At 36.7% G+C, this 26,740-nt stretch overlaps 1 protein-coding gene across 6 annotated transcripts in view; it reads left to right on the top strand.

Annotated features, from left to right (window-relative positions):
• The window catches only part of TFPI (tissue factor pathway inhibitor), a 140,998-nt gene that overhangs the window by 108,127 nt on the left and 6,131 nt on the right, over window positions 1-26,740 (top strand). For 5 of the 6 annotated variants that reach the window (XM_059853475.1, XM_059853476.1, XM_059853473.1 and 2 more), the window contains 6 exons: window positions 8,892-9,011; window positions 15,600-15,800; window positions 21,086-21,124; window positions 24,395-24,583; window positions 25,740-25,820; window positions 26,304-26,396. In XM_059853475.1, coding sequence (XP_059709458.1) covers window positions 8,892-9,011; window positions 15,600-15,800; window positions 21,086-21,124; window positions 24,395-24,583; window positions 25,740-25,820; window positions 26,304-26,396 — 723 coding nt within the window. The remainder of the gene's footprint in view (window positions 1-8,891; window positions 9,012-15,599; window positions 15,801-21,085; window positions 21,125-24,394; window positions 24,584-25,739; window positions 25,821-26,303; window positions 26,397-26,740) is intronic. The other variant, XM_059853472.1, reaches the window with a different exon arrangement.

The following is a 26,740-nucleotide window of genomic DNA, read 5'->3' on the forward strand; positions in this document are numbered from 1 at the left end:
TTTTGGAACCTTCTGCCCATAATTTAATTTCACTAGGAGACATTTATTACTGTCTGTGAAGGTAACAAGTATCTGTATCCACAGCAGATTCCTCTGAATTATTCTTTAAGCTGAATTTCAGAATTATAATCAAGTTTACTTTCGTGTAGTGTACACAGAACAGTGCGGAGGAGGTAAGGGTGATTAAAGCACACCCTGCTCTGACCTTTTCTCCTTTCAAATAATGCCCCATGTGAAATGGTTCATTAAAAAGCAGCCATGTGGCCAATTGCTTGATAAATCCATTTATTTGAAAATTTCATGACTTTTATGCCAGAGAGTCACAGAGTGCCCTTTAAATTGCCTTTCAGTAATCTGTATAATTTCCTTTCAGTAATCTGTGTGTTTGTCCTCACATTGTGCATTGCACAGTTTGTAATTTTTGGGTTTTAAAGCATTTCAGCTCTCTGGTGCAGCTATGTGATGTTTAAGGAGTATTTAGCTTTTTAGTGCAGTGCCCACATTTACTAATATTGCTCATGAAAACGTAATTGTTATTCATCCAGTAATATTCTAAATGCTGAATTAGAGTTTAATGTTTCTGACTCAGGACAGATAGAAATTTAATGGCATTGGGTTTGTCTATCCCTAATCTCATTGGAGAGTAATTTTGGAAGCCCAGTGGTAAAAATTTGACTGTTTGGTGTCTATTTTAGATATAAAGGGATGTGAGGGACAGCATTCAAAAAGGAGGCAGATTTTCTGGGAAGAGGACATTTCAACAAATAGGAGGAAAAGTGATCTTAGAAACAAAGTAAGGGTGTAAAAGGAGCATCCTAGCAGACTCAGAACATGTCCAGGTCCATAGTTAGAGAAGGAGAATTACTCAGCTCTGCTTCTACCTGCAAGGACTGTCTGTTTCTCAAATAACTCTTCCAAGTGCATAAACAGAAGCAGACACGGGTACCCAGGTGTTCACCTGCATAGGGGCACTGATATCCTTTATGCTATTCTGTTTCTGTGCATCTTGGATCACTTTTAGGGCACAGAACACAGACTTTTCCCACTGATATATCAGTGGGATTAGGATTGCTTCTGGAAAAAAAAATTAAATCTCCTCTGGGAAAAAAAAAAAAAAAAAAAACAACCATTGCACAATCTTTCACATTCTGGAAAGTTGCTTTAATATCTACATTTACTTGAAAAAGGTGATTCTGGCAGTAATTTTAGCTTGCATTGTAAAATATGGTGGTATCTGCTTTAAGTGTTTTTTACTTTCATGATTTTGTTGGTGTGCATTCAGTTCATTTTGAGAATGCCAGAAGGACTCAAAGCACTTGTGTAAGAAAAAGAAAATAAATTTTAAAATTAAAAAAAAAGAATATCAATAGAATTTAGGAGCATTGAGGTTTACATGACTGTCATATCTCAATTTTGGAGCAAAGTGTTTAAAGTCTGTTGAATTCCATTATTTACTGGTGGTGTTTGTTTGGGCTGCATTCAGAAGAGTCATATTTTCTCTCTAGAGGGTCAGGAGAGGCTGATGGGCTCTTACCTATCTGAAGTTGTTCTTCACTCTGGAACCAGAGAAAACTGTCTTTAAAAACAGGGACAAATTACTCACTGCTCTGTGTTTGTCTTATGAAACCAATTTAATTTTACAATGGGGACGGAGTACTCCTGAGGACAGAATGAAGCAAAACCATATGGAGAATTGTATAATTCCTTTCCCCTCGTAGTTACTTCACAGAAAAATATATTTATTTTAAGCTTTTTCATTTTCTCTCACAACTCTCTGTTCAATTTCTTAATTACCTCCTGTGCTGTTAATACAGATATTTATTTCCCATCCTTAGTATTGCTGCCACCTTCCCTGATGAATAACTGAGTGAAGCTCTGAATCAGGTAATTAGATTTACAGTTTAGTGAGAAATTAAAACTAGGCTTACTCTAGGGTATGAGTTGGATCACAAGAAAGTTCAACTTTCTTTCAGAAAATTTAGCCTTCCTTCAGAAAAAAAATAATTCCAACAGAACTAATTTTAAAGTAGCTACATTGAAAAGAGTAGCTGCATCAAGTTAGAAATACAGATTTTATGTAAAGAAAACACTCAGTTGAGAAAACTCACTCAGTTTAATTTTATGAACTTCAAGAGAGCATGATGACATTTGCTCTGTGTCCAGAGGAGCTGCCACTGTGGGAGATGAAGGGATACAATCCTTTTTTTTCTATGGCATTGTTATTTCATGTTGGTTTAAAGTGGCTGTAGGATGATAGTTTGAGGCAGTCTGAGTCCTGGGTGATTCCCACTGAAGGCAGTTTCATCATTTCTAACCTATGTGATAATCACACATCCACTGCAGGAAGAGTGTCTGTGGTGTCCCCAGCTGGGAAGCCAGACCAGGTGAGTAAAACTTGCCTGACAGAGCAGGGAAATGTGTGTTTTGAACCTCTGTATGTGTGAAAATGTGATTGATGTGATGGTGAGGTTGCAGAAAGTGAATGGATGTGACCAAAATCAGTCACAAGAGGCATCACTGTGGCAGCAGTTTACTCCTGTGCCTGCCCGTGGTATTTTCAGCTCCTGATTGAGTAGTCATGCTTCCACAGCATGTGCAAATGGGAAATTACACACCACTAGGTTATATATATATAATATAGTGCTGAAACTACTCTCCCCAATAGAAAAGCAGGTTATGCTAAGTTAATTGACATCTAAATTCACTTCTGTTTATCCATGAGGACGGCTGAGACTTGAACACATGAGCTGGACTTTTCCAGTCCAAACTGCTAGGAAAAAAAACAGGTTAGACACTTTATAGTACTTAGATGTGACTAATATTGCTGCTTGTTTGTTTTGGTAGTGGATCTTGCTCTCTGAAGTGGTTTTTATTAGGATACTGAAAGCAGTCCCTGTTTGAAAATAAGATCAGATGGCCAGTATTTTTGCTACCAACGGGTAGTTTTTGTCTGAGCAGTTCAGGCCTGAGTGTAGTGGGTTTGATTTGTTTACTAAGATATATGAAAATATGTAAACAAGTTATTCACTTTGCTCCACATGTAAAAATATTTTGATAGGAGCAAAAGATTTCTTTTCCCTGTTGAAAGCTATATCAAAATGAAAATGTGTTATTTATGTGATTTGCTGCAGACAAACACTGTGGTCCTGTGAAAAGGGCAGTTATTTTAATAAATCGGTCTTAATTTCAGCAGTTATAATTCTCTTTGACTGTTGCATCAGGTGCTCTGCGCTGCTTGGTCGGGAGTTAGGAAAACTTTTTGCAGGCTTCTGTAGGCAAGGCTTACTGTCACTCCAGCTCTGCCTAGCTGATTATATCCAGTTCCCAGCTCATGGGTCATGGATACCACAGAAGGGACACCTGACTGAGCCAGGCAAGAACAACTCAGTAGAGGAGGAGTTTAGAGTCTGGAGCTGTGTCACAAGAGAAGTTGAGTCGAGACAGGATGCTGATGTACTTAGTGCCAGATGTGAACAGACCAGCAGAAGGGAAAAAATAGGTCCTGGACCTAAGCTGGGAAAATAGAAAACAGTTTTAAAGCAGGAATGAAAGAAGATAACAAGGAAAATGAAATGGCAAGAGGTCCACAGGCTTATAAGAAAGGACTTCTTGTGCTGGGTTTATTAATCAACTTATTTTTTTATATTTCCATTTCAAAATATGACAAGGTTTTTCTTTTCAATTCTTTTATCAGGGGTTCTTGGAAAGCAGAGTTTATAACCTTCATAAAAGCAGAAAGAAGGTGGGAGGTTAAATCTGAACCAGTGACATCAGATTATGCAACTTTCCAGCATAAAAGCTAATAAAAGCATTCGTTTTCCGAAATTTTTTCCATAGTTCCCAGTTTTTACTTCACTTTCCAGTTCTCACTAGGTAATTTCAGAGACTGGAATAGTGCAGTAACAAAGCATTTATGCTAAATGGTGAAAGGTAGGTAACCAACCAAAATTCTCTTTCATGACAAGAAGGAATTTGAAGTTCTTGGAGAAGCAGATGGAGTCCCTGGTCCCAGGACTGACACAGATGAAAGCTGCTACAGCAGGGCACAGAAAAAGGGAGATAATTTGGAATGGGATTGGGATTTCCATAGCTTTGCTTTCAGTCAGTAATGTTTGCATGCTCATGATTCACAGTGCACTGCCTGAACTTAAAAAGCTGCTGTGCCAGCACAAGGCTCTGGTGGCAGTCGGTTTAATTGACAGCTCATCACTGACTCAGGTACCACCATCAGAACAGACGTGATGGAATTCCTGCTCTCTCCATTCTTCATATTTACAGCTGAAGAAATGAGAAAACAGCTCCAAACCAGCACATGTAATAAAGTAATTTTTAAGGGAACACTGACTCTGCCAGCTGGGACACAATGCTGCAGATAAGACTAATAAAACCTATGTCATACAAGTCCTAGTAGGCAGTGCGAGATATCACAGGGCAAAGGCAATGCCTCTGAACTGCAGTGAAGTGAAAAAGGTCTGCTTTTATATCAGAAGTGCTATAATCCTGGCTGTTTAGACCTTTTAATCCTTAATTTTAGGCTGTGCTAAAATAGACCTCTGGCCATGCACATCCTACCTTCTGCTATTAATTCCTCTACTTAATTATATCCTATGCCTTTTTGTGTGTTTCTGTTTCCTGGGCTGTCAGTGTGAATGAGTCACTTTTACCATCATTTCCAATGTCACGTTAGGCCTTTTTCTAAGGATGTCTTTTTTTGGCTACTATGGGAAATGCTAGTTTTATTTTTCTTTTTACAGTTTGCATGTTAGAGATAAATGCCACACAGGAAAAAAAAAAAAAAAAAGGTTTGTGACTAAACATTTAGGGAACTAAGAAATTGGTGTTGAAGAGACGACTAGGTTAAAAAAAAGTAATTAAAGTCCTATTTCAAAAGGTTGCAAACTGCATGAACAAGACACTTAGTTTTATAATTTTCTGGTTTTGGCAAAAAAACATCTTGAGATCTTCCTTCTTTTTTTGTTTTGGGTGTCAGGAGGGAAAAGTCTTGGCTATAAGGCCAGGTAGTAAGGATCTGTAACTGGGAGCTTTCTTGATTGCTTGTGGTCTGCCTTGGCTGCCTGTATTTCAGCCTGAGGGAAGCTAATGGCACTAAATGAAAGAGTTTAATTAAATCAGTAAATAAATCAGAGCCAATTATTACCCACAGACCTTTGAGCTCCTTTGTCAAGTAAAATTCTTGACTGTTATAAAATGTTTCATTAAAAGGTGGGGAGTTTGGGAGCAGTAGAATGGCAGTTCCTAAGGAATTGTCTGTATGGAATATACATTAATGACACCATGATGTAGAATATTAATGCTGGACTGACATCTGGCTGTCCCAAGATAGAATCCTTTTGAAGGAAAAGGCTTTATTTACTCTCATAAATTTTCAGAATGTGGCTGAAATAGTCAGAGAGTTAAACATGACCTGTTTAAAATTGAAACATTTCCTATTTTTCTCATGACACACAGTTTTTCACCATTGTGTGCATTTGACATTTTACTAGCCAAATATCATAGTTTAAGTATTTTAAATTTTTCACTCCATAGAAATACAACAAAAACAAAACAAAACAAACAAACAAACAAACCAAAAAAACCCCAAAAACCCAGAGTGCTTTAAAAATATTTATATATAAATATATATATATATATATATACACATCAGTATCATAAAAGGCTTACAGTTTTAAAGTTCTGTTACTGGGCAGCTGAAATCCAGTCAGAAAACCTGGACTTTTTCTAGAGGGTTTGGGTTTTAATTGAAAATCCAGTGCCAAGCACACTTTGATCTGGGATCTCATTCTTCCTTTAGGAATAATAAGAAATAATTAGACTACAGAAGGATTTAAGCATTTTATTACCAAAACCTTCACCCCACTCATCCCACCTCCACCCCAACCTGACCCAATGTTCTGGGACTGTGTGACCTCCAGGGAAGGGCAGCAGGAAGATAAAGGAGGTTCTGTTTGTTCAGGAGGCTTTGCAGCAAGGCAGATATGCTGCTGCACAGCCTGCATTGTTCCTGTTGGGAACTGGCCCAAGCATGGAGATGCCCAGCTTTTGACACACTTTTGACCCTTCCTTTTAAGGGAAATGTAGGAGTAGAGTGGAAGAATAGAAATACTGTACCCTGGGAAGGGTTTTGTTCTCTATACAGATGCAGTAATTTGTCCTCATAAACACACAGTGACAGTGCTGTATGGTAGCTCATGATACACACAATTCTATTTCCAAATGGAAAAAAATATATAGGAACTTATTAAGGATTTCCATTTCTGCCTGATTGCCTCTCTTCTGCCTGGGGAAAAGGTTTTGAGAATATGGGATAGCTGACTAAAAACTGATTACTAAATTTTGCAGTGTAAATCTATACTCTGTGGATTCCTGGAGGAAGGAACCAGAGCTTCAGTTTAAGTGATAAAAACCCAAATTCAAATAGAGTTTTGCTGAACTAGTGAGAGTTTTGATGGCATGTTTGGAAAAACTCAAACATGGAAAATGAGGGCTTAGGGACAAACATGGAAATAATCCATGGGTTACTGAGGTTGTGGATAATTAGCAAGTTCCTTTATGAAGAGCCACAGTTGGGCCAATGATTACTTCTAAGGAAAACAATGTGCTAGAAATTTGCTCTTTCCCATGTAATTTCAAAAACAATAACTGCATTTTGTAATTTTTTATTCCAGTGACCTCACTGGAACCAGGCAGTCTGAAGTATCAAATCTGAATATTTGATGGTATTTCTGCTTTAAGTGAGCCCAGACAATGTCAAATCATCACCAATTTTTTTACATTGTACTGCTAACTGTCTGTGCAGTTCTTTGAAATTTTTACTTAAAATTTATCCCCATTCCATTTTTATTAGTTTGGATTTATTTTAATTTTCAGATTTATTTTAATTTCATTTTATTAGTTTGGATTTATTTTAATTTCAGTTGTGATTTGAGAGATGTCTGATCACAAATCAGACATCTCTCAAATCACAAAGACAGTCTTAGACAGCTTCAGGTTACCATGTACATAGTTACTGTAAATTTTAAAGCATGACTGGACTTTTTATCAGTGGTGAATTAGAAGATTTGTTTTAACTCTTTTTTTTTTTTAGCATTTGGATACAAATGCATAGTTCTTCCAAGGTCAGGTATTACAAAACATTGTATATAAAGGATTGTAAAACTGGAGTTCCATTTAAAATTATGATAAAAGATGCTACTTCTATTTCTTTGAAAAATGCTCTTGCTCATTTTTTCCATTTAGGGAATATTTCAAAACTTGTGCAATGGTTTCTAATCCAAGAGAGGTTATTCCATCTCTGCTAGAAAACAATAATTTCCAAATTTCTTTGCAGAATTAAAGAATAGTATTTGAGGAAAGATTTTTAAATCACAATTAAAAGCACAAAATGAGATATGTATTAGTTTGCAAAAAGTCTTCCAAAATGTATGTGGATATTTCCTAAGACTAAACTTCCTGTAGAAGTTAGGCTTAATAATTGAGTCTATAAGGATTCAAAGACATGTTTGTTTTGGCAGGAATGCATTATGATGTGGAATTTACCATGGTCATATTTTCTGGCTAAAAAAGAAATTCCTTTAAAACCAGTTTTTGCTCCAATAAAAAAAAAAAAAAAGGGAGAAAAATGAAGAAGTCTCAGTGTTTTTCCCTATACTGAAGCCTTCTAAAAGGTATTGTTGAATTAAAAAAATACCTGCATAGTTAATGCTGCTCATGATTTCACCAAGAGTTGTTTTTAAGAATTAATTTCCTTTTTATTATATGCTGCAAGCTGGGAAAACACTGAGTATGCAGAGGAAAAAATTGCTAAGTTTTCTAGAGAGAAATGAGAATTGTGGCTCTGATTTGATGAGGACCATGCTGTCTTCATAAGCATGTAAACAAAAACACTAAAGACCAAGGAGTGTCTGAAGATGAGAAACTTCCTAGCCCTTAGATCTTTAGGTTTTATTTTCTTAATATTAGTTTACACAGCAAAAAGAAATTAGTACTTTCGAAGAGGGTAGGGAACTACCTTCTATTTCCTATTATGAATTGGGAATTGATCTGTTGGTAACAAAGAAGACATTGGGTCTATTTTCTAATTATAATCCAGAGATACTTAAGAAAATTTTAGTTAATTGGAAAATATGTATTTCTAAAAAAGTTAAAGCAAAAGTTTTCTGGAGTTAATTTCATGTGTGTGTGCATAACATCGTCTTTAGCAACCTCAGCATGACAGCTGCCGTGGAAGAAAAGTGTTTTTCTTCTCTCAATGATTGTACTGCTTCAAAGTGAAAAATAATAGCTCTGAACTTAAGTGAAGTTCTCAGTATTAAGAAGATGCACAAGATACAAAATCCTGCTTAAGGCGCTAAAGCCTATGATGCAAAAAGTTCACTGATTCCTCTGAAATGCAACTTAGTAACTTGGGAGCTTGATAATTAAAAATTGATTAAACATTTGTTAAAAAAAAAATTTGTGGTAATGAATCTAGGTTCTGCAGATGGAGTAAAACTTAGAATGATTTGACTTGGCAAGCAATACTACATTGTGTAATTAATGCCAGGACATTAAAAGTGCCAAGTGTTACATTTTGTGTCATGATGTGCTCCAGGAGGTGATTTCAGCTGGGGCTTGGAATGAAAGCAATAGCAGTGCCTCTAACCTGGACTGGAGTTGGGACAGGAGACTTGCAATCTGCTGAGCACAACTGCAATCCTTGTCTTGTGTTTCATTGTTTTTACAAGAGGATTATACTAAAAGAGCTACATTGTCTCCAAAGCTCCCGGTTTTTGTGCCTGCCCACAGGGCTGCGCACTGCCCTGCCGATAACTTTTGTAGAATGCTTAAGGAATCTGACTGAATTTGTCAATTCTCACTTTTATGTTTCACAGGAAAAATGAAGGGAAGAAAAGAGGAATATTCCTTACCTTCACCCTTCATCTTGTTGCTCTTCTGTGTCGCCGGGCACTCAACTGCTGAGCTGGATGACAGCAAAGAAGAGCATGTTGTGGGTAAGGGATCCTAGAAAACACCTAAAACTCAACCAACAATAGCCAAACACTCCAACAACAAAGCCCACCATGTTAAAATGCACTGTAGATGTAATTTGTACTTGAGAACTTTTGTGGGACTAAGCTAAAAATGGTTTCTAACTAGGAAAGAGATGCTTATAATTCTATTTAGCTTTAGCAAAATTGCTTTTTGCTGGGGGGCCTCTGTTTCCCAAGCTATTTGGAACATCTAATCCTAATCAAACACTGGGTTAGATGTCAAGGTGATTCCTTTAAAGCTCTGCTTTAGGCGCATGGAAAAGTTCGACATTCAGGCAAGGAAACATAAAACTGGTTACTCAGGTTTTATTTCCTCACACAGAAAAAGCAAAAATATTATTAATAGCCTTGTAGATTGATGTTGCTCTGTTCCATGCACAGATCTCTTGAGTCACAGTTAATTTGCAAAGTTGGATTTAAAAATGATACAATTACTGTCCTGGTAGTTTTCCTGAGCCTTAAGGAAGGTCTTTGTATTGCCCAAGTGATTTGATATCACTGAATAAATAAAGGAATTGGACTTGATCCTTGTTAATCCCTTCCAATTCTGGATATTCTACAATTCTACAACTAAAAACTCACCAGTTGAAAATTTTTGTTAGAAAAGCAGTGTGACTGTTAGAAATGGGGACGTTCTTGATTTTTCACCATGCTAAGATCATTGGTTACTTCACTGAAATTAAGATGTATCAGAATTCTAGACTGGATATCATTGTGAAGGGTATTTCAATTTCTTCCCAAACAATTCTGAGAAAGATGAGGCAAAAATACACTGCTAGGGCCACAGTAAAATAATCCTTTTTCCTTTGAGGAAATGACTTGAAACTGTGATCACTTCCCTAAGCTGCAGAGACTCTGAAGTGGATGCTTTTGCTTGACAAGTCTGATTTTGAAATGCAAATGAAAGTGAAGCTAAGGGGAACCTTTTTGCTATGTTTTCTCCTGTTTGCATCCAGACTGTTGCTCTCTACCAGACTTTTGCAGCAGTGTTCTTTGAGACAGAAATAGTAGTTGTGCACAGCCATGGCTATACTAACCGTGTCACAATTAGTCACTCCAATTTAATATATGTGCTGTTCCAGGTTAAGTGTATGACTAGAATAGCTGTGTAGGAAAGACTGGCTTATGCAGAATAAACTTGTTTCTTTTAAACTCTGAAGTACAAAAATGCCATTTTGTTTGAGGGCAAAGCCACATTTATCTTTGCCCCACAGCTCTTAGTTCTCTATAAATTCTTAGCCAAGCTTGCGGTCATGAAGGCCAAATCAGCTTGCACACTTTGTCACCATAACAAGAAATCTGATGGCTTAATTTTTTTTCCTCAATTTGCTTTGTTTATAAAAAAAATAAGCAAATAATCTCAAAGAAAATTAAATAGTCATTTTACTGGGGATTATTTTTTCATTGGTTATTTTGCAACTGGTTGCTTAGGATAATATGACCACTAACTGATTTAGCATGAGAAACAATTCTGAACTTCTGGCTTTAATTCTGAAGTAAAAACCCATCAGATGTGAGGATCAGCTATTAAACTAGGATCCTGTTTTTGTGACTGCTGAGGACTCAGTTGTAGTGTTTACAATAAAAAAGCTTTTGCTGTACTGTTTTCACTAAATATTTAGATTGTTGTTAATTAAGATTTTATTTGTAGTTTTTAAAGATTTAACTTTTGGACTCAGACTTTAAAGGTCTAAATTTTGTGGGCTGCAATATCATTGATAACATTTGTTTTTGAAGTTAGATGTTAATAAAGCAATGACATTTTACCCCAACATGCCATAAATTTCAGGTATAAAAGATAAAATTGTGTGCATCCATTATTTTTAATGTCATACTTTTGGATCACATTGACTATAAGTGCTTTTTTGAATTTAAGAGGTGGGGTTTTGTCTATTTTAATTACAGTAATAATCAAGACTGCAGGGTCAAGCCCAATGTAATAAAATTATTTTTGATTTGTTCTCTTCCAGCAAAATCTGTCACTTTTCCATCAATAGATGAGTGTAATAAGAAAAATGAAAGGTATAAAAATAACCAGGTTATGCATGCTGCTCATTAATCCCTTATGTGGTAGGCAGCGCTGTAGCTGATGTTCCAAAGCCTCAAGAAAATTACTCACAAATTGAATGTGCTTTTTATTCATATGTGAAAGCTTGCCAAGAATAAATGGGCCTGCCTATAAAAAAATGTAGGAAACACGGGGTAGGAAGAGCAATGAACAGTGTGTGGGTGGGAAGCTGTCATACTGACAAAGATTGAGAGAAAAGTAACAGCTGTTCATTAGTGACAAGGTGCTTAGTATTGATACCACTTATCAAAGGGAGACATTGCCAAGGAAGGCTGGAAAGATGACAGCATATCTTTATAATGAAGCATAACCATGGAAATTCTTATAAAGTTAAGAACACATAACCTAAGCAAACTAAAACAAAGTATTTTTACATAAAAATTCAGAAATATTTGTGATCTTTATTCTCCCAATTCATATCTCTCTGTTCTGAAAGGCAGCTCCTCCATAACCCTTACTTTCATGTTTATTATGCTGCAGGTGTAGTATAATCATTATTCAATGTATTTATAACAAAATCTCTTGGTCTAGGCTAGTACAGTCCTACAATTACACAAGAATTCTTAATGTATTTGGACCAGGTGTCTAAATTGTATGAGTAATAAATATCCAACAGAACCAGATCTAACCTGGAGGGTTAAATTATTTTTTTTTTAAATGACAATTGCAATGTGCTATACTTAAGAAGGAGAATTAATGCAATCATAAATACAAGATGGAATGTTAATGTTGAAGCACCTGTATAACAAGGTTCTATTTGCTGGAAAGTCAATGGAAGTTACAGAGCATTATAAAATTAACTCAATATTAAAGTGATTAGTATTAAAGTCAGTTTCAAAAAGCAAGTGATTTTGTGTTGGATTAAGGAAAAACCCAAAGGATAATTATTCCACTCTATTTGCCACTATTAATGTGTCAGGTAGGGGATTATATTGAACTCTCAGCAGCACATTTTACCAGGAATCCAAACCAATAGGAATCATCCAAATAAGAGTTATGAGAGGATTAGAAAGAAAGACCAATAAAAAGATTGAAGAAAGGAGTTTATTTAGTATGGAGATAATTAAGAGGAGACAAAATATTCCAATAAAAAGAGAGTAGACAGAGGTTTGGCTACAGAAGCGATTCAGTTGAGCGCAGGGCAGCTGCTGCACCACCAAGGCTTCAAGCAGCCAGGGAGAACTTGGAGAGCCCAAAATCAAGGTTGAGAGTATAGGAAACAACCTGCTTTCCTGCAGCAGTCTTGAATTGCAAGACACAAATAGTGGATTGGAAAATCAAAACCATGTGTGTATATGTGGTTTTAGATTATTTTGCCTATGCATGAAGTAAAAATTATTTAATATATAATAAAGAATATTCAGGCAGTGTATTACCAAAAAAAAAAAAAATGCTCTCTTACAAAAAGAGTAGTGAAATCCAAAAGCTGACTACTTCAGATTGCTTGGAATTTTACTTCACTTGGATGAGAAACTCCATTAACATTTATTCAAGTGTTATCTTCCTCTGTTTCTGCTGAGGAATTTTCACTGACTTTCCTGTCAGATATCTTCACTTAATGTCATATCTTGTGCTTTTCACACAGCACCTAAAATGTAATAACACTTTGTCCCAGTGCTCAAGAGCAGAAGATGAGTCCTTACACTAGGAATTAGTTTAGTCAAGGTATATTCCACAAATGAAACAAGTACAGGCAGATATGTGTCTCTGGGCAAATACTCCTGCTTGCCTTCTCATCTACTGCTCTGAGAAGGAAAATTAATTTTATACCATCTGTGTGAGTTAAATGCTCCCAGGTGTAAAATAATGGGGAAGAATTCTTTCACTGTTTCCAGACAGAAGAGTGATTCATTTCCGACCAATCCCTTGGAGACCTCTTTCTTCAGAGTCACTTGGTTACTGTTTGGAGTTAGAGGGTTTGGCCCCTGGAGCTTTGACAGGGTACAGATTTTACTAAAACTATGGCAGCTTTCTAGCATTCCTAGGAAACTGAGTGATTGCCAAGAAGTGTGACACAGTTAGTCATTATGTTCTCAGCAGATGTCAGGACATCTGACAATGGTTAACAGCATCCCTGTGACTGCAGGGGAAAGGCCTTAGGAGGTAACCAAAACAATGATTTTATTCCTTGGATCTGATGAGAAGTGGGCTAAGAGTGGAGAGCAGAAAGTTCCCAGGATGAACTCTGCTAAGCCATGTGTTCATCCTCCTGGTGTAGTTTTGCAACAATGCTTGCATGCTGTTTTGTTTGGATAGCCCACCACATTGGGGTGGTGCAATGCAGCAAGAAAATGAGCTGACATAACTGTGTATCTGAAATTTCAGTGGTTAGGAAACATGGTTAGTTTTCACAACCTCTTGTAGACTGAACTGGGTCACTGGCAGAGGTCACAGAGGGGATCTCATTTCTGGGTGCCAAGAAAATGACATGTTCATAAACCGGCTGCCAGCCCTCGCCCTGACCACATCTGAGTTGGGTTGGTTTCTGTGGAGCTCTGAGTGTTTGATTTTAGCATTTCAGGAGTGAGTTCATAACTTACTGAAAACTTTGGTGTTTTTAAGGCATTTTTTTCCCTGGTACCGAGCAGGGGAACTCCAAAATTTCATTTTGCAATGCAGTATCCTCTCAGCTTTTTAAGGTGAGCCTTTTAAAGTCCCTTCCAAAAGATTTCCAAGCCTTTTAAAGAACTTTAGAACCTTTGAAGTCCAACTTAGCATTGATTGTGACTTTTAAATATTAAATCTTTGTGGACTCAGGAGGACCCAGCTAATGAATTCTGAAATCTTGTTTGGCAAGCTGAGCTTCACAGAAAGTTTACCAAATCTAATATCTCTTATAATTATTTTTATTTCATCAATATTTCCTATTGTATGGTCTTCAATAATCTTTTCAAATCTATATACCCCACTTCAAAATCTGAAAATATATTTTCACCAATATGGCATAAGTAACAAACTATTTTGGGGACGGAATATTTAAATATAATTTTTAAATTAGTCCTTTTTATATGTGTTTTAACATCAAATGGTCCACTTTTGGAAGATCTGATTGTGTGCTACAATTTTTCTGTTAGTAGTAATGTGTAATAGAGGTTGTTAGTTTTTCAAGGACTTAAATACTATTGTTTAAAATATTTTAGTGCTGAAATTTGTTTTCTTTTTGTAGGTTTAATAGTCATAAGTGGCTGAAATGGAATAAAACTAGCAAACTTCTGTGGACCTCAGTACTTATGAGGATTTATCTCAGTTCTTTGATTTTAATTCAAAGTTTGTCTAATAAGGTCAATTTTAGATACTAAAGTTAGATATCCACAGAGCAGATGGGTAGTAAGTACACAAGTTCCCTTTTCACCATGTCATAAGCCTGATTTTTGTGGATTCTTTTAATTAACACTGGAAGCTTAAACTAGTAAGAGTAGGAATCTGTAATGGTTACGTTATCATGTAAACAATTCTCTTCCTTTTTTTGTTTTTTGTCTTCTTCTGGGCCACTGCAAAGAGCACAGGTAAATATTTTTGCATATATGTTCTGAGACATCAATGCTCTAATTAGCTGTAGGAGAATGAATGAAAAACCTTAGGTCTGTTCTTCTGGCTCCTATGGCAAGCCTACAAGCTCTGTAGAGCTTTCAAAATGCTCTAGGGTAAAATCTGCCTTGGAAAAGTAAAACAGAAGCATATAGTAAACCATATATTTGTAAGGGAACAGTATCAGGAACTAGATTGTTGGTCAGAATTTCCGTATAGACATTGACAGGGTGAAACTTTGCTAGTGTTCTCCACAGTGCTTATGAAAATTTATATAGAACATTCCCTGACCTAATATATATTGAAAGACAGAAATGACACAATTTGAAAGCATTCAGCTTTGTTTTGCCTTGACTTTCTAGTTGTTTGCTGTTGAAAGCTGTAATGCAAGAACAGTGAGATGAAAGGAAAAAGTCTGGTGCCTGTCAGTGGTGCCAGCAGGGTTTGTGTCCCAGTGAAGTGCCATCTGACAGGAGAGGGATGCCCTCTGCAGGCCTCTGGCCATCCCACAGGGCTCCCTGGCAGCTCCTTCACAAGCCAAGTTCTCTGGGAGCAGTCCATGGAAGAGAGCCCAAGGAAACCTTTCTGCCCTGGTGGTCTTTGTGTCTTTGTGTGTTCTTGTTCTTTTGTTATGTATAGCTGGCGTTGCACCCCAGCTCATGTGACTAAGCCGCGCTCCGTAACTGTTTAGAGGTTTGTGATTAGGAGTTGAAGTTTATACTGTGAGCTGTTTTGGTGGATAATTGAAGCCACACATTTGAATTGATCAAATGGAATTTGTGTTCCAATGCAGATGATGTTTTTCTTTTTACATCTGTTGAGTGTGCTGGGAGCTTTGCAGGCAGATGTTGTGCAGTACCTCTCTAGCAGAACACACAACCAACCTCATCTGGGAGTTACACTATGCAGTGTGCAGCAAACTAACTCAGCTATTCTGCTTCTCTGTGCTCCAGGTGCTGCTTTGCCACCACTGAAGCTTGTACACTCATTCTGTGCCATGAAAGCAGATGAAGGTCCATGCAAAGCCATCCACATCCGCTATTTCTTCAGCATCAAGAGCCGCAAGTGTGAAGTGTTTGAATATGGTGGATGCCATGGCAATGAGAACAACTTCCTAACACTGCAGGAATGCCAGGAGAAGTGTGTGCCAAAAGGCCAGTACCCATTCTCTCACCCTCCTACCAAGTCTTCATTTGCAGCTGTTATTTCTCATTCACAAACCACTTGAATTTGGGAAGTAGAAGCCCTCCTCAGTTCCTATTATAACAGAAATACGATTCCTCTAATTATGTTCCCAAGTAAGTTGTAGTCATCTGAATGATTTTATATGGTGCAAGCAGACATTCAGGGTATGGAAAGACAGGTAGGTTTTTTAGTGTACCTGTGGAATAGAGGCAGCAATGCAAGGAATATTACTTTGTAGCTAGAGCCCTGTTTCGGATGAGTTCTTAAGTGAAATTGATTCTGAAGCTGGGATAAGCTGGTGGGTAGCAAAGATGTTCTTTATTGCTTTTGGAATGCCTAACCCCAGTTTTGATCCCAGATTTGTCCTTTACTTGAGAAGCTGATAGAAGTTGTCAAAAATTTTGGCCATCTTCTCTGTTTCAGCATAATTACTGCTACATTAGTAGATCATTCTCATGAAAAATGCCAGTTATGGCCATTTTTCCATCTTTATTATATTTGATCCTCCTCAGTTAATCATTGGAAAAAAGAAAATGAGATCTAACATATGATACACAGCACAATCTGCACCAAGAGCTTTGTGAATGCTTTTATTGCTAAAATTCATCCTTGTAATTAAGATTTTCAGCATTGTACGTATTCCTCACACAACTGGATAAAAATTAGAAGACCTGTGTCTTCTAGGATTAGTATAGGCTGCTTGCAAGCACAGCAAGTTCTTATAGGTTACAAAAAATACTTCCAAGAAATTTCAGATTATAAAATTGATTTCAGAAACTCCTATTTGGCTTTTCTGGCCAAAGCTGGCTGCATATGTGACAATATAATTTATAGCTTCAGGTTTTGGCTGGCAACAAATGTAAATATCTCTTACCTATTTTTTCTATCCCTTCCAGAATTTATGCCCACACAGAATTTAGATCAGGCTTTAAATCTGTTCCATTGTCTGTTTTTTAACACATCTGTATTTCCTGATCAAAATTACTCTGCATCTTGTTGGTAAATTTATTTAGAAATCAAAGTAAGTATCTGTCTCTCACTGCAATGTTGCAATAATGGCTGAAGCTGGTTACACATTACCCAAAGTAGTATTTCAAGAGTGTTTGTTAGTTTTAATGCCTCTAATTTTACCAATCTGCAAATATTAGTAAGCTATTTCCATATTCCTTCAAAGTATTCCTGGTCTTGATGCCTTTGGTCTTTCCCAAAAGGAGACTTCGTGCATTTTATTTATTCATCACATATTAATTCAAGATATTATTTACCTTTCAGATCATTTTTCTGGTCTGCTGGTGTCACCATAATTTCTGTTTAGTTAGGTTTTGCTTTTAAATAACTGTATGCTTATAAAGCTCCCTCTATCAGGATGGAGGGGAAAAAAAAAACAACACTACAAAGTTTCACTAAGAACTTCTCAATGTCAAAAACATTACTTCATTTTTTAAGTGGATCAGAATTTTCCAGTGCATTTTACTCTAAGGATTAATTTAAAACTTACCTTTTGATGGTTTCTGGATGGATCCTGCTAATAAGCCTCAGAGATCAGAGATGCTCCAGGGAAGAAGTGGCGAGGATCAGTCATAGCCTTGCTCTGTTTTCAGGTGTAGTACATGGGTAAACACAGTGGTAATTATATTAAAATAATATTAATTATTAAAATGGCATCCCATCAAGAAAGAGGTATACGGAAATCACAATTCTTTGTTACTAAATAACATCATCTAGCATTTCAAGTTAAAAAAAAGAAAAAGGGAAGACATGAAGAAAAACTTTTTTGCCCTAAATGCAAGCACACACAAAGTTCAGGAACCTCTGTTGTACTTGGATCTGAAACGGATCTTAAGCAAACTTTCCTGAAGTGGCTGTAAGAAAGAACCTAATGAATTACTTTTTATGTTGAAGTCTCAGATACTTCCAGAAGTGCAGATTACTATTTTGGTGCTCAATTATCTGTATTTGGTATTTTAGCAATTGGCAAGGATAAAAGCTGTTTACAACACTGTTCCTTCTCCAAAGGAACAGTGTGTTCCTTTGTGTCTTTGATTTGTCATACCTGAGTTTAAAAAAAAATCCCAAAGTCAGATAGAATTCAAGTAATGGGTTTTAAAATGTTCCTTACAGACTATTGTATGGGAGCAGATCTCATTTCTGGGCAGAAAATCAAAGAAAGAAGGAATTCATTACAGATCATGAATCTGTTTCTAGTTATGACTCCACAAAGTTTGAAGAGTAAAGTCTTTCATGATAAAAAATTGAAAATTATTCTTTCCTTGAATAGCATTCAGTTCCAGAAAGAACTGGAGTCTAGGATGTGAGTTAGCTCTTCTTTGTCTGACACCAAGCTGGGTCTTGGTGGTTACCAGCTAGTATTTGGTTTGGGGTTTCAGCAGGACCCACAGCATCTTTACCATGCTTGGAGTGGGGTTTTTTGCACCTGCCAGAAGAATCTCATCCAAAACTTGATACTTCCTTGATAATTGTCACCAAAAATTTGGAGTGTTTGTCCTCAATTTCAGTTTAAGGGCTAATACAGAGGAATAAAAGGGAAAAGGCAGGGCTGATAGATGCAGAATTTGGAATTAGGTGTCCAAAAGTCATAATCAGGTGTCATGAGTGAAGATTTATCACATTATTTCTTCCATCTGATATTGCTGTTTTCACAGAATAAGCTGAGTTGGAAGGGGCCCAGTGTGACTTTGATTCTGACACACATGTTATATCTGGAACCGATCTTCTAGACCAAATCCTGTACTGGCATGTATTTGGCATAACTCTATAGTATAAAACTGAAAGTTATTTAAAATAAGAACTAGCTTACTGTCTCCATCTTGGTACTCAGCCCATGAACACTTTTCTGTGTATGAATAACAGTGATCCAAGGCTCTCCAAGAGCTGGATCTGCTTGGAGGAAGAGGAGAAACAAAGTCTCATGATCTCTGTATTCTCTGAATGGATAAGAGCAGATAAAGTTATTTGGTGTTACGTACAGTGTGCTGCAGACCAGCAGGCATAAAGCAAAGTAAACCTTTAAATTAATCCCTTTTGCTAACATAATACAGCAAAACACTGTATAATTCTGTGAATTTTTATTAACTCTAACTCGGTCTGTGCAGTATTGTAGTATATATTTGTATTCATCTTACTTACATTTCCAGTATTCATTACTGTAGGAGATCACTATTTAGTGACTGTAGAAATGGATCTGAAGAGAGAGTATGAGTGACACAAAAGTGCTTAAAGAAAAATCTGAAATACTAAATTATCACTTTGAAGAATGTGAAGACCTGTACTGAGAAAAATAAGCTCAAGTGCAGCTATGTAATATATGTAGAAATTCAGAAGAAATAATGCAATCAAAGTTTTTGATTTTAAATATTCAGCACAGATAAAAGAATAAATGAGCCAGCATGAGGGATTTACCAGATCAGGATAACTTGTTAACAGTTTGGAATTAATAAGCTACCGGGCAGAACTCATTGATGTCGGTACAACAGAGTTGAGAGAGCCCAGCTGCAGGCTGACCACTCTAAGGCCCTCCAAAACAATGTTCAGATTCAAGATGAGTACTTCTGAATCAAGATTCCTAGACATCAGCTGTATATTTGTTTATTGTGCCCGGTACTCACAAGTTCAGGGAACGAAAAAGTACTTTCTAAGAAGAATTTGCCCATAGGTGCCATCGTTTACTGGATATGAGTATAATCTCAAATGTCACTCTGTGTCACTACCACAAAGACCTTAATTTTCAAGGCATGAATATAAATTTTAGGCTACTTAAGCTTGCTACTATGGGAAAATACCTGCTGATAAATGGTTCTGGTCACAATGGCAATTCTAATGTCTATTATTTAGAGGGGATCTATTAAGAAATACACTTTGTTTACAAAAAAGGAAAACAACTCAGAGGTGGATTTGGATTTTTGACTGAAACCAGAAGCAAAACCAGTGTTGACATGGTACTAAGATTAAGATATTCTAGGCCTGTATAAACTCACAATGAAATTTTCCTTTTTTCTGCCAGAAGAGTAGAGATCACATGCCAAAGTATGATTGCTGATTTTGCCCTGAAGGGGACAGCTGAGTGAGATTAGTGAAACGGCCTGACGTGTGTGTCCGCTTTTAGGTCATGGGTTTAAATGCTGAGGGCCAAGCCTCCTACTAATAGGAAAAACTGGAAACCTGTTCAAAGAAATGCTATGTCACTCTGAAGTGTGTGCCATGCCTTTAATATTTTTTAAAGGGTAACAGCTGCATTGTCCCAGAGGTGGAAGGAAAAATGTGTCATGATGGAATTTCTACCCAATAGATCTGCTTTGAAAATATAACATCAGCATGTTTCCAGAGAAAACTAGGGTAGAATTATGATATAAAAGGGCAGTAAAGTACAAAACAAGAATTATGAAGCATTGCAAATAAGGTGACTAAGGCAGAGTCCAGAAGCTGCTGGCCACATTTCTCTCAGCTGTCAAAATATTGTTGGCCTTTCTCAGACATTGTACGATCTGCTCTGCGCTTGGACTCCTTTGCAGTTTTATGATTAGACAGTCTCCTACAAGGAGAAGGAGGTTTGTTTTCAATCTCTAAAAATGAATTTGGGGTTGAATTAAGATACTCAGTTTCTTGAGCTGATACAATAAAACCCAGGCTCCTGCATTTAAAATGACAATAACAGCTTTGCAGCAGATTGTGCACAGAGAGAACCATGCAGACAAAGTTTTAATCTACAACCCTCTGGGATACCTGGGGATAACTGGCCAAAGGGGCTTTAATATCATTAACTGCATGAGGAAAGCTTCACTCAGGCCCTAGATGGCAGAGCAAAGGGAATTGTATAGGATGAGGAAAGCCTTACTTTTCCATCAGCCAGCTCCAAAGTATGAGCAGTATTAGTAGCTACAGCAGTCAGGTTCTTCATCTGCTAATTGCTCCTCTTTTGAGGAGTAAGATTGCATTACAGGATCCTGGATGCAGTAGTTGAGTCCTGTTCAGTTCTAAATTGGCATAATTTGATTTCAGTACTTGCTATATTGTCACGTTTCCAAGACAGCAGGTCGTCCTATACATGGGGAATGATACTTCAGTTCTCCACAATGAGCTTCTGTGCTACTTCCCAAATAAAGAGAAAAAGGAAAAGGAAGAAATTCTGTATTCTTGCTTCTCATTGCTCACTGTCACTGCTGAACACACTGGTACCACAAGTGAGACTTAACATGTCTGCTTTTGGTAAATATTTTTATTTTTATTTATCTTGCAGAATTTCCTCAGAAGATGGCATTAGCAAAAAATAAGGAAGGTAATTATATTTACATCATAATTTAAGATTCCTCTACCACAATAAGGAATGTATTTTCTTCTTTTGTTAGCTCAGAACAATACATAATTTATCTTCTAACAAAAACAGCAATGTCAGTTTAAAATGAGTTCTTAGGCCGAATCTTCTTCTGTCTTCATCAAAGAATTTGAGGACAGTTGTGGTCACTGAAGATGGTAGCTGCAATCTCTTCTCCGCAAAATAAATACATCATTTCTCTTTTCTCTGTAAAAAGAGTGACTCAGCAGAGATTCAAGCATGGCATTAATTAGCCACGATGGGGAGCTCTTATCATGTATTTTGAGAACAAGCTAAATGCTTTGTACTAATGCCTTTTTACTTTTCTAAAAGTAGGGGAAAAATTGCTCTGAAACAGAACTCTTTAAGCATTGTCTGTGGAGGAGCTACCAGAGGATAGGGCAGATGCCCTAATTGCAAATCAAACAAGGGAGCAAGTTATCCATTCCTGAAGGGACAGACTTTTAACAGAACTTTAAATTCCTGATAGCCCAGACTTCCAAATTAGGCAATGCTAAAGTATTGGGAGTCTCTTAAGTGGAATGCTGTTGGTCTGTTGAGGAAACTGATGTTCTTAACAAGGATATCTCACTTAAACACTCAGAGTAGAGCTTGTGAAGACTTAGTCTACCCTTCCCCTTTGTACACTGCAGACTCACCTGGATGGGGCCCATTGTGGGCAGCCAAAGCTCCACAAATTCAGACTTAAGCACACTTTTTCAGAGGTCAGGTCCTCTTTTTCTGCTTTTTCTCCTTCATCCCTCCTTCCACTCAGGACTTCCTGAATGGGTGTGCATTTAGCAACTTGTAGAAATGCAATATTTGCACATACATTTTGAAATAGACTAAAATCAAATCACCTGTCTTTACAGAATGGTATTTGCATATTTTCATATGAGATTATGGTGTTCTTTTCCTGTTCTCTACTGTGTTTTCTCTTCTTAATGTGTTACAAAAAAAACCATGATTACACTGTGGAAGCTACTAAGGTTGATTTTCCATATATGCTGCAGACTTTGGCACTACTTCCTTTAAGGGCTGACCCTAATTCCCTGCTTTTAATGACAAACCAGAACACGTCCTGTAAAATTCAGCCCATGGCTATCATCAGCATTATTGCACATGTACTGTAGTTTCCACTAATGTAGTCTTGAATATTGAGTCCTTAGAGAAAGATGTGGCATTTAGCAGTACAGTACTGATTTGTGTGGTTAGGATTATATTGCCTTCATGAACTCTCTCTTCAAAAGTGGCTATAAAAGTTAGCCATGAGCTCAGCTAATTTAGACTTAATTTCATTTGCAAGAACCATTTTAATATAAGACTATTCTAAATTAAAGACATCTGTTTTTAAGAATCATTCATAATCCTGTAGCCTACTTTGCATACTCTTATTTTTACATGCCTTCCTTTTCCATTTAATATCTGTTTAATAATCTCTTTGTGTTATTTCACAGTATTGTGCAATGTTTGATGAGAGAATTTTTTCTGTAGCTCCTGTTGTCTGTGAGCTCCTAGGAGATGGAACAGATAAACCTGGTGCAGCCTTGCTGCTCCCTGTCTAGGCACCTGCCTCACCTCTGTTTCCAGCTGAAAGCACAGCACGTGCCTTGCACATATTTCTCAAATTCATTTCTCTGTGTGTGCTTAGCTTTCTGAATCTGTGCACATCAACAGGTGCTGCCTTTGCGTAGTGAGAGAGGTGAAGCACCTGAACTGTGGATTGCATTCACGGGCAGAGAATGAAATTTATAATGAAGAATCAAAATTGAGCCATTCAGGAACGCTGAAAACAGTTGATTTGGTTGCTTTATTCAAGAATATTTTAGTGATTTAATTTTGCATGCTGAAATGTTTTTTCTCTGTTCATGAAGTATTATAAAAATTGAAATGCAGTATATTGCCAATTAATTGTTAGAAAAACACTCATTAGGAGCTATTATATTATTTTTTATAAATTCAACATGTGCATCAATAGCCTTGAATAATCATCTTGTTCTAGCAATGAATTTGAACATGTACCTATCTAAAATAGGTGTTATAGGATTAACTTCTTTGCAAGTTGATAACCTACTTCTAAAATGTTAGGAATTTCAAAGTAATTGTTCTATATATATATATATTTTTTTTTTTTAATGACAGCTGGCTGCACACCATTTTAGTCTCAATATGTTGTGAATTTTCATAGCTAAGCAAGGCCTTTATATGTTACACCTGCTAGGATTTTCTTATGTGGTGGTTAAGTAGACTTTTCTCAGCAAGTCAGTTCAGACAAGAATCATATTTCAAAAACTCTGTTTGCAAGAATCTGACCATTCCTCCATTATTGTTACCATGATTTTATGCATATTATTTCAAGAAAAAACTGAATATGGTGAGGAGTTGACTTTTGGGGATTGTCATATGGCTGGGTGTTTTTTTTCCCTGCCAAAGGATGTGATATCATGCTGTGATATTCAGTCAAATTATGCAATATTCATTTGTTAACTTTTCCTTGGTTGATATTGTAGTTACTGATTGCAAACTCAGAACTGGGACTGAAATGATGTAGGATAGCTGCTCTGTCTCCCTGTTTCCAGTATCCTCTTATAAGGATAAACTCCCCTAGACAAACTGCGCTGCTAGATGTTTTTTCTGTTCTATTTTAGAACTGCTTCCTTTTTCTTCTATTTGAGCATTGCTTTGTGTTAACATTGAGGGAAACATAAATAACAAGGATGTGCACTTAGGTGCAAGTGATCCAGCTGAGGTTCAGGTCTTCTTTAAAACTGGAATAAAAACTAATTTTCACCTTTGAACGTCAATGTTCTGGAACTTTAAAGGACTCATTAGTTGACATTTTCAAGATGGAGTTTAGTGGCTACTTGAACAAAGCGATAAATACTCATATAATGTTCCAGTTTAAATATAAATAATTAAATATAGAACAAAATTAAATAAATAATTACTGTAATTAAATAATATATTATAATACAATATATTTAGTCAATATAGTTATAATTATATTTACTAATTAATATAATAATTACTGTGTTTAATAGTTTATTAGTATAATTATTAAATTGAATATTATTACAATTAAATATAGAACAAAACAGCACAAAAAAGCAATAGTTATTTTATAGTTGGCCTTTAGCCCAAAGTCACAGATTTATTTAGTAAAATTCCTCCAGATCTGCTGCTGTCTCGGGATGCATTTTAGTTTTTTCTTCCCCCATCCTGTTCATCATTTAGCATTGTTTCTAGGACAGCCAGACTTCTGCTTCCACGCCCAAGAGCCCGGGGTCTGCCGAGGGTACTTTACCAGGTACTTCTACAACAAAGAGACAAAATTGTGTGAGGCATTCAAGTATGGTGGGTGCCTAGGAAACCAGAACAACTTCAGGAGTTTGGAGGAGTGCCAGAATACCTGCCAAGACAACTGTGAGTTGGTGTTTTTAATCACACTTAGTTTTACTCTCAGATAAAAAACTGTGTATTTTGAGGGTGTTTTGCATGGAAAAAAGGCAATTTAGGGTGCCCTGAGGTGGCAGTAATTTATAAATGAAATTTACAGTAATTATACATATTTTTAAATAAAAGTACCAAAATGTAAAGTATGGAGTAAAAAAATTGGTAGGTACTATTTAAGGAATGTTACATGACTCCAACATTTTTACTTTTCCCATGGCAGCTTGGCAGCTAAACAAAAATCTGCCATTTGTTTGGCTTTTTAATAAATTTGGCTTTATAATAAATTTGGCTTTATAATAAATTTTTGGCTTTTATTAAAAAAAATACCATAAAACAGTTCTGTATGTTTTTAACCCATTGATCTGCATATACTCCTTTCAAACCAAGTCTTGTAATGACAAGAGGTGCCCATTTAGGAATTTTTCACTCGCTGTGTATTGCTAGCTTCCCACTAAAGATTCCTGGAACACCTGTGTACCCCTTAGGAATGACTTGGCTGTGCAGCTTGGGCTACCAAAGCCACTCAGTCTGACCAGCTGACCACAAGCCAGTCATTTGCTTCCTTGTCCTGCTCATTCCAATGAATTGTTCTACATCAGGATATACAGTAACCTTCAGAGCTCCTCTCCCTTCACCAGTGCCTCATTTTATTCATAATGTGAATACATTTTCTCATCAAGAGCCTCCAGACCTTTTTATCTTGCTTGTCTCTAGTGGGCCTTTTTCCAGCACAGTTTCATAAGCTGTCATTTTGGCAAGGGGAACTCGAGCTTTTTCACACTTTGAGTAGGAAAGACCACTATGCTTCTTTTTAAAGATTTTTTTTAAAGTATAAATGTAGAGTCATGTGCAGTTTCCCTGCTTTTGCTGAAGCATTTCTTCCTGGGCTGTGATTCCACTTTTACCTTCTGGACTAAAAGCTGCAGAATATTCTTTTTCATTACTTTAGTCTAAAATAACACATTCATGTAAATTTGCATGATCACCCAAGAAGAGAGAGTTGCCATGGTCTAAGTAGATTAAAGCTTTTTTTTTTTTTTGAGACATTGAATCATTGATACCGATTTTTGTTTTTTTTTTCATAACAGTTTTTGCTGTTTTTTTAATTTAACAAATTTACTGCCAGTTGTTACAGCAGAAGAGCATCCCAGCACTGTGAACAGCAGTTCCCCAGCAGAAGCACCCAGCCAGTCTCCTGGGATTTTTGGTAAGAATTTGCTTTTGCTGTTTATAATCAAGCCTTTGATGCTCCTTGGTTGGTCCACTGATTTTTCCCATGTATTTGAAGACATGGATGTCACAGGAAATACCTGAGCACAGGGAGTCATTAACATTAAAAGTAGCTTCAGAGCCACTATCTGGCCAGCAATACTTATTTTGCAAAAGGCTTACAAATGCAAAGGTTAGAATGTCTGCTGGCAATATAAAAATAACCTTACCAAACTGTGTACAATCTAAATTTTACATCAGTAAAATTAAGGAGGAAAAAAAAACCTATTGCAAAGTTGTTTCAGCAGCCTGAGTTTCCTGAGCCTTCGGGCCCTAGAGATGTTGCTTAGCAACTGGCATCAGCAGTGGGTTTGAGTAGGGCCAGCAGGTACCAATCACAGCTGATTTCCAGAGCTTGGATGGGTCTACATATCCCACCCTTGGCTGTTTCACACCAATTGTCTCCGTTTTTTTCTTTTAGTTAATTCATTGCCAGCTGCTCCAAATGAGAAGTCCAACACCCTGAACAGCAGTTCCCCAAAGGAGGAGCCCAACCAGTTCCCTATTTTTTTTGGTAAGAATTAGCTTTTGCTGTTCTTAGCTCTCAGTCTTGTATATGGATTGCATTTCCATTTCAACCCATTTTCTGACATACCTGAGACTAAAGAATGGGGTTTGATCTTTGCCAGAGGATTTGATAAGCAGAGAAAGTCAAAGCAAAAGAATATGTCACAACTTAGGGGTCTTTCATAAATACCAGCAAGTGGAAGACTTACCACTCTCTTAAAAAAGTGTGCACTTCCTAAAGGCCTGATTAATACAAAGAGCAAAAGCAGTGCTGCATAATTCTTTCAGTCTAAATTAATATTTTTGTGAGGACCTAATAGGGAATTTATTTAAATTCCTTTCATCCGTTAA

Source organism: Haemorhous mexicanus, chromosome 8 (genome assembly GCF_027477595.1).
Source record: "Haemorhous mexicanus isolate bHaeMex1 chromosome 8, bHaeMex1.pri, whole genome shotgun sequence".
Lineage (NCBI taxonomy): Eukaryota > Metazoa > Chordata > Aves > Passeriformes > Fringillidae > Haemorhous > Haemorhous mexicanus.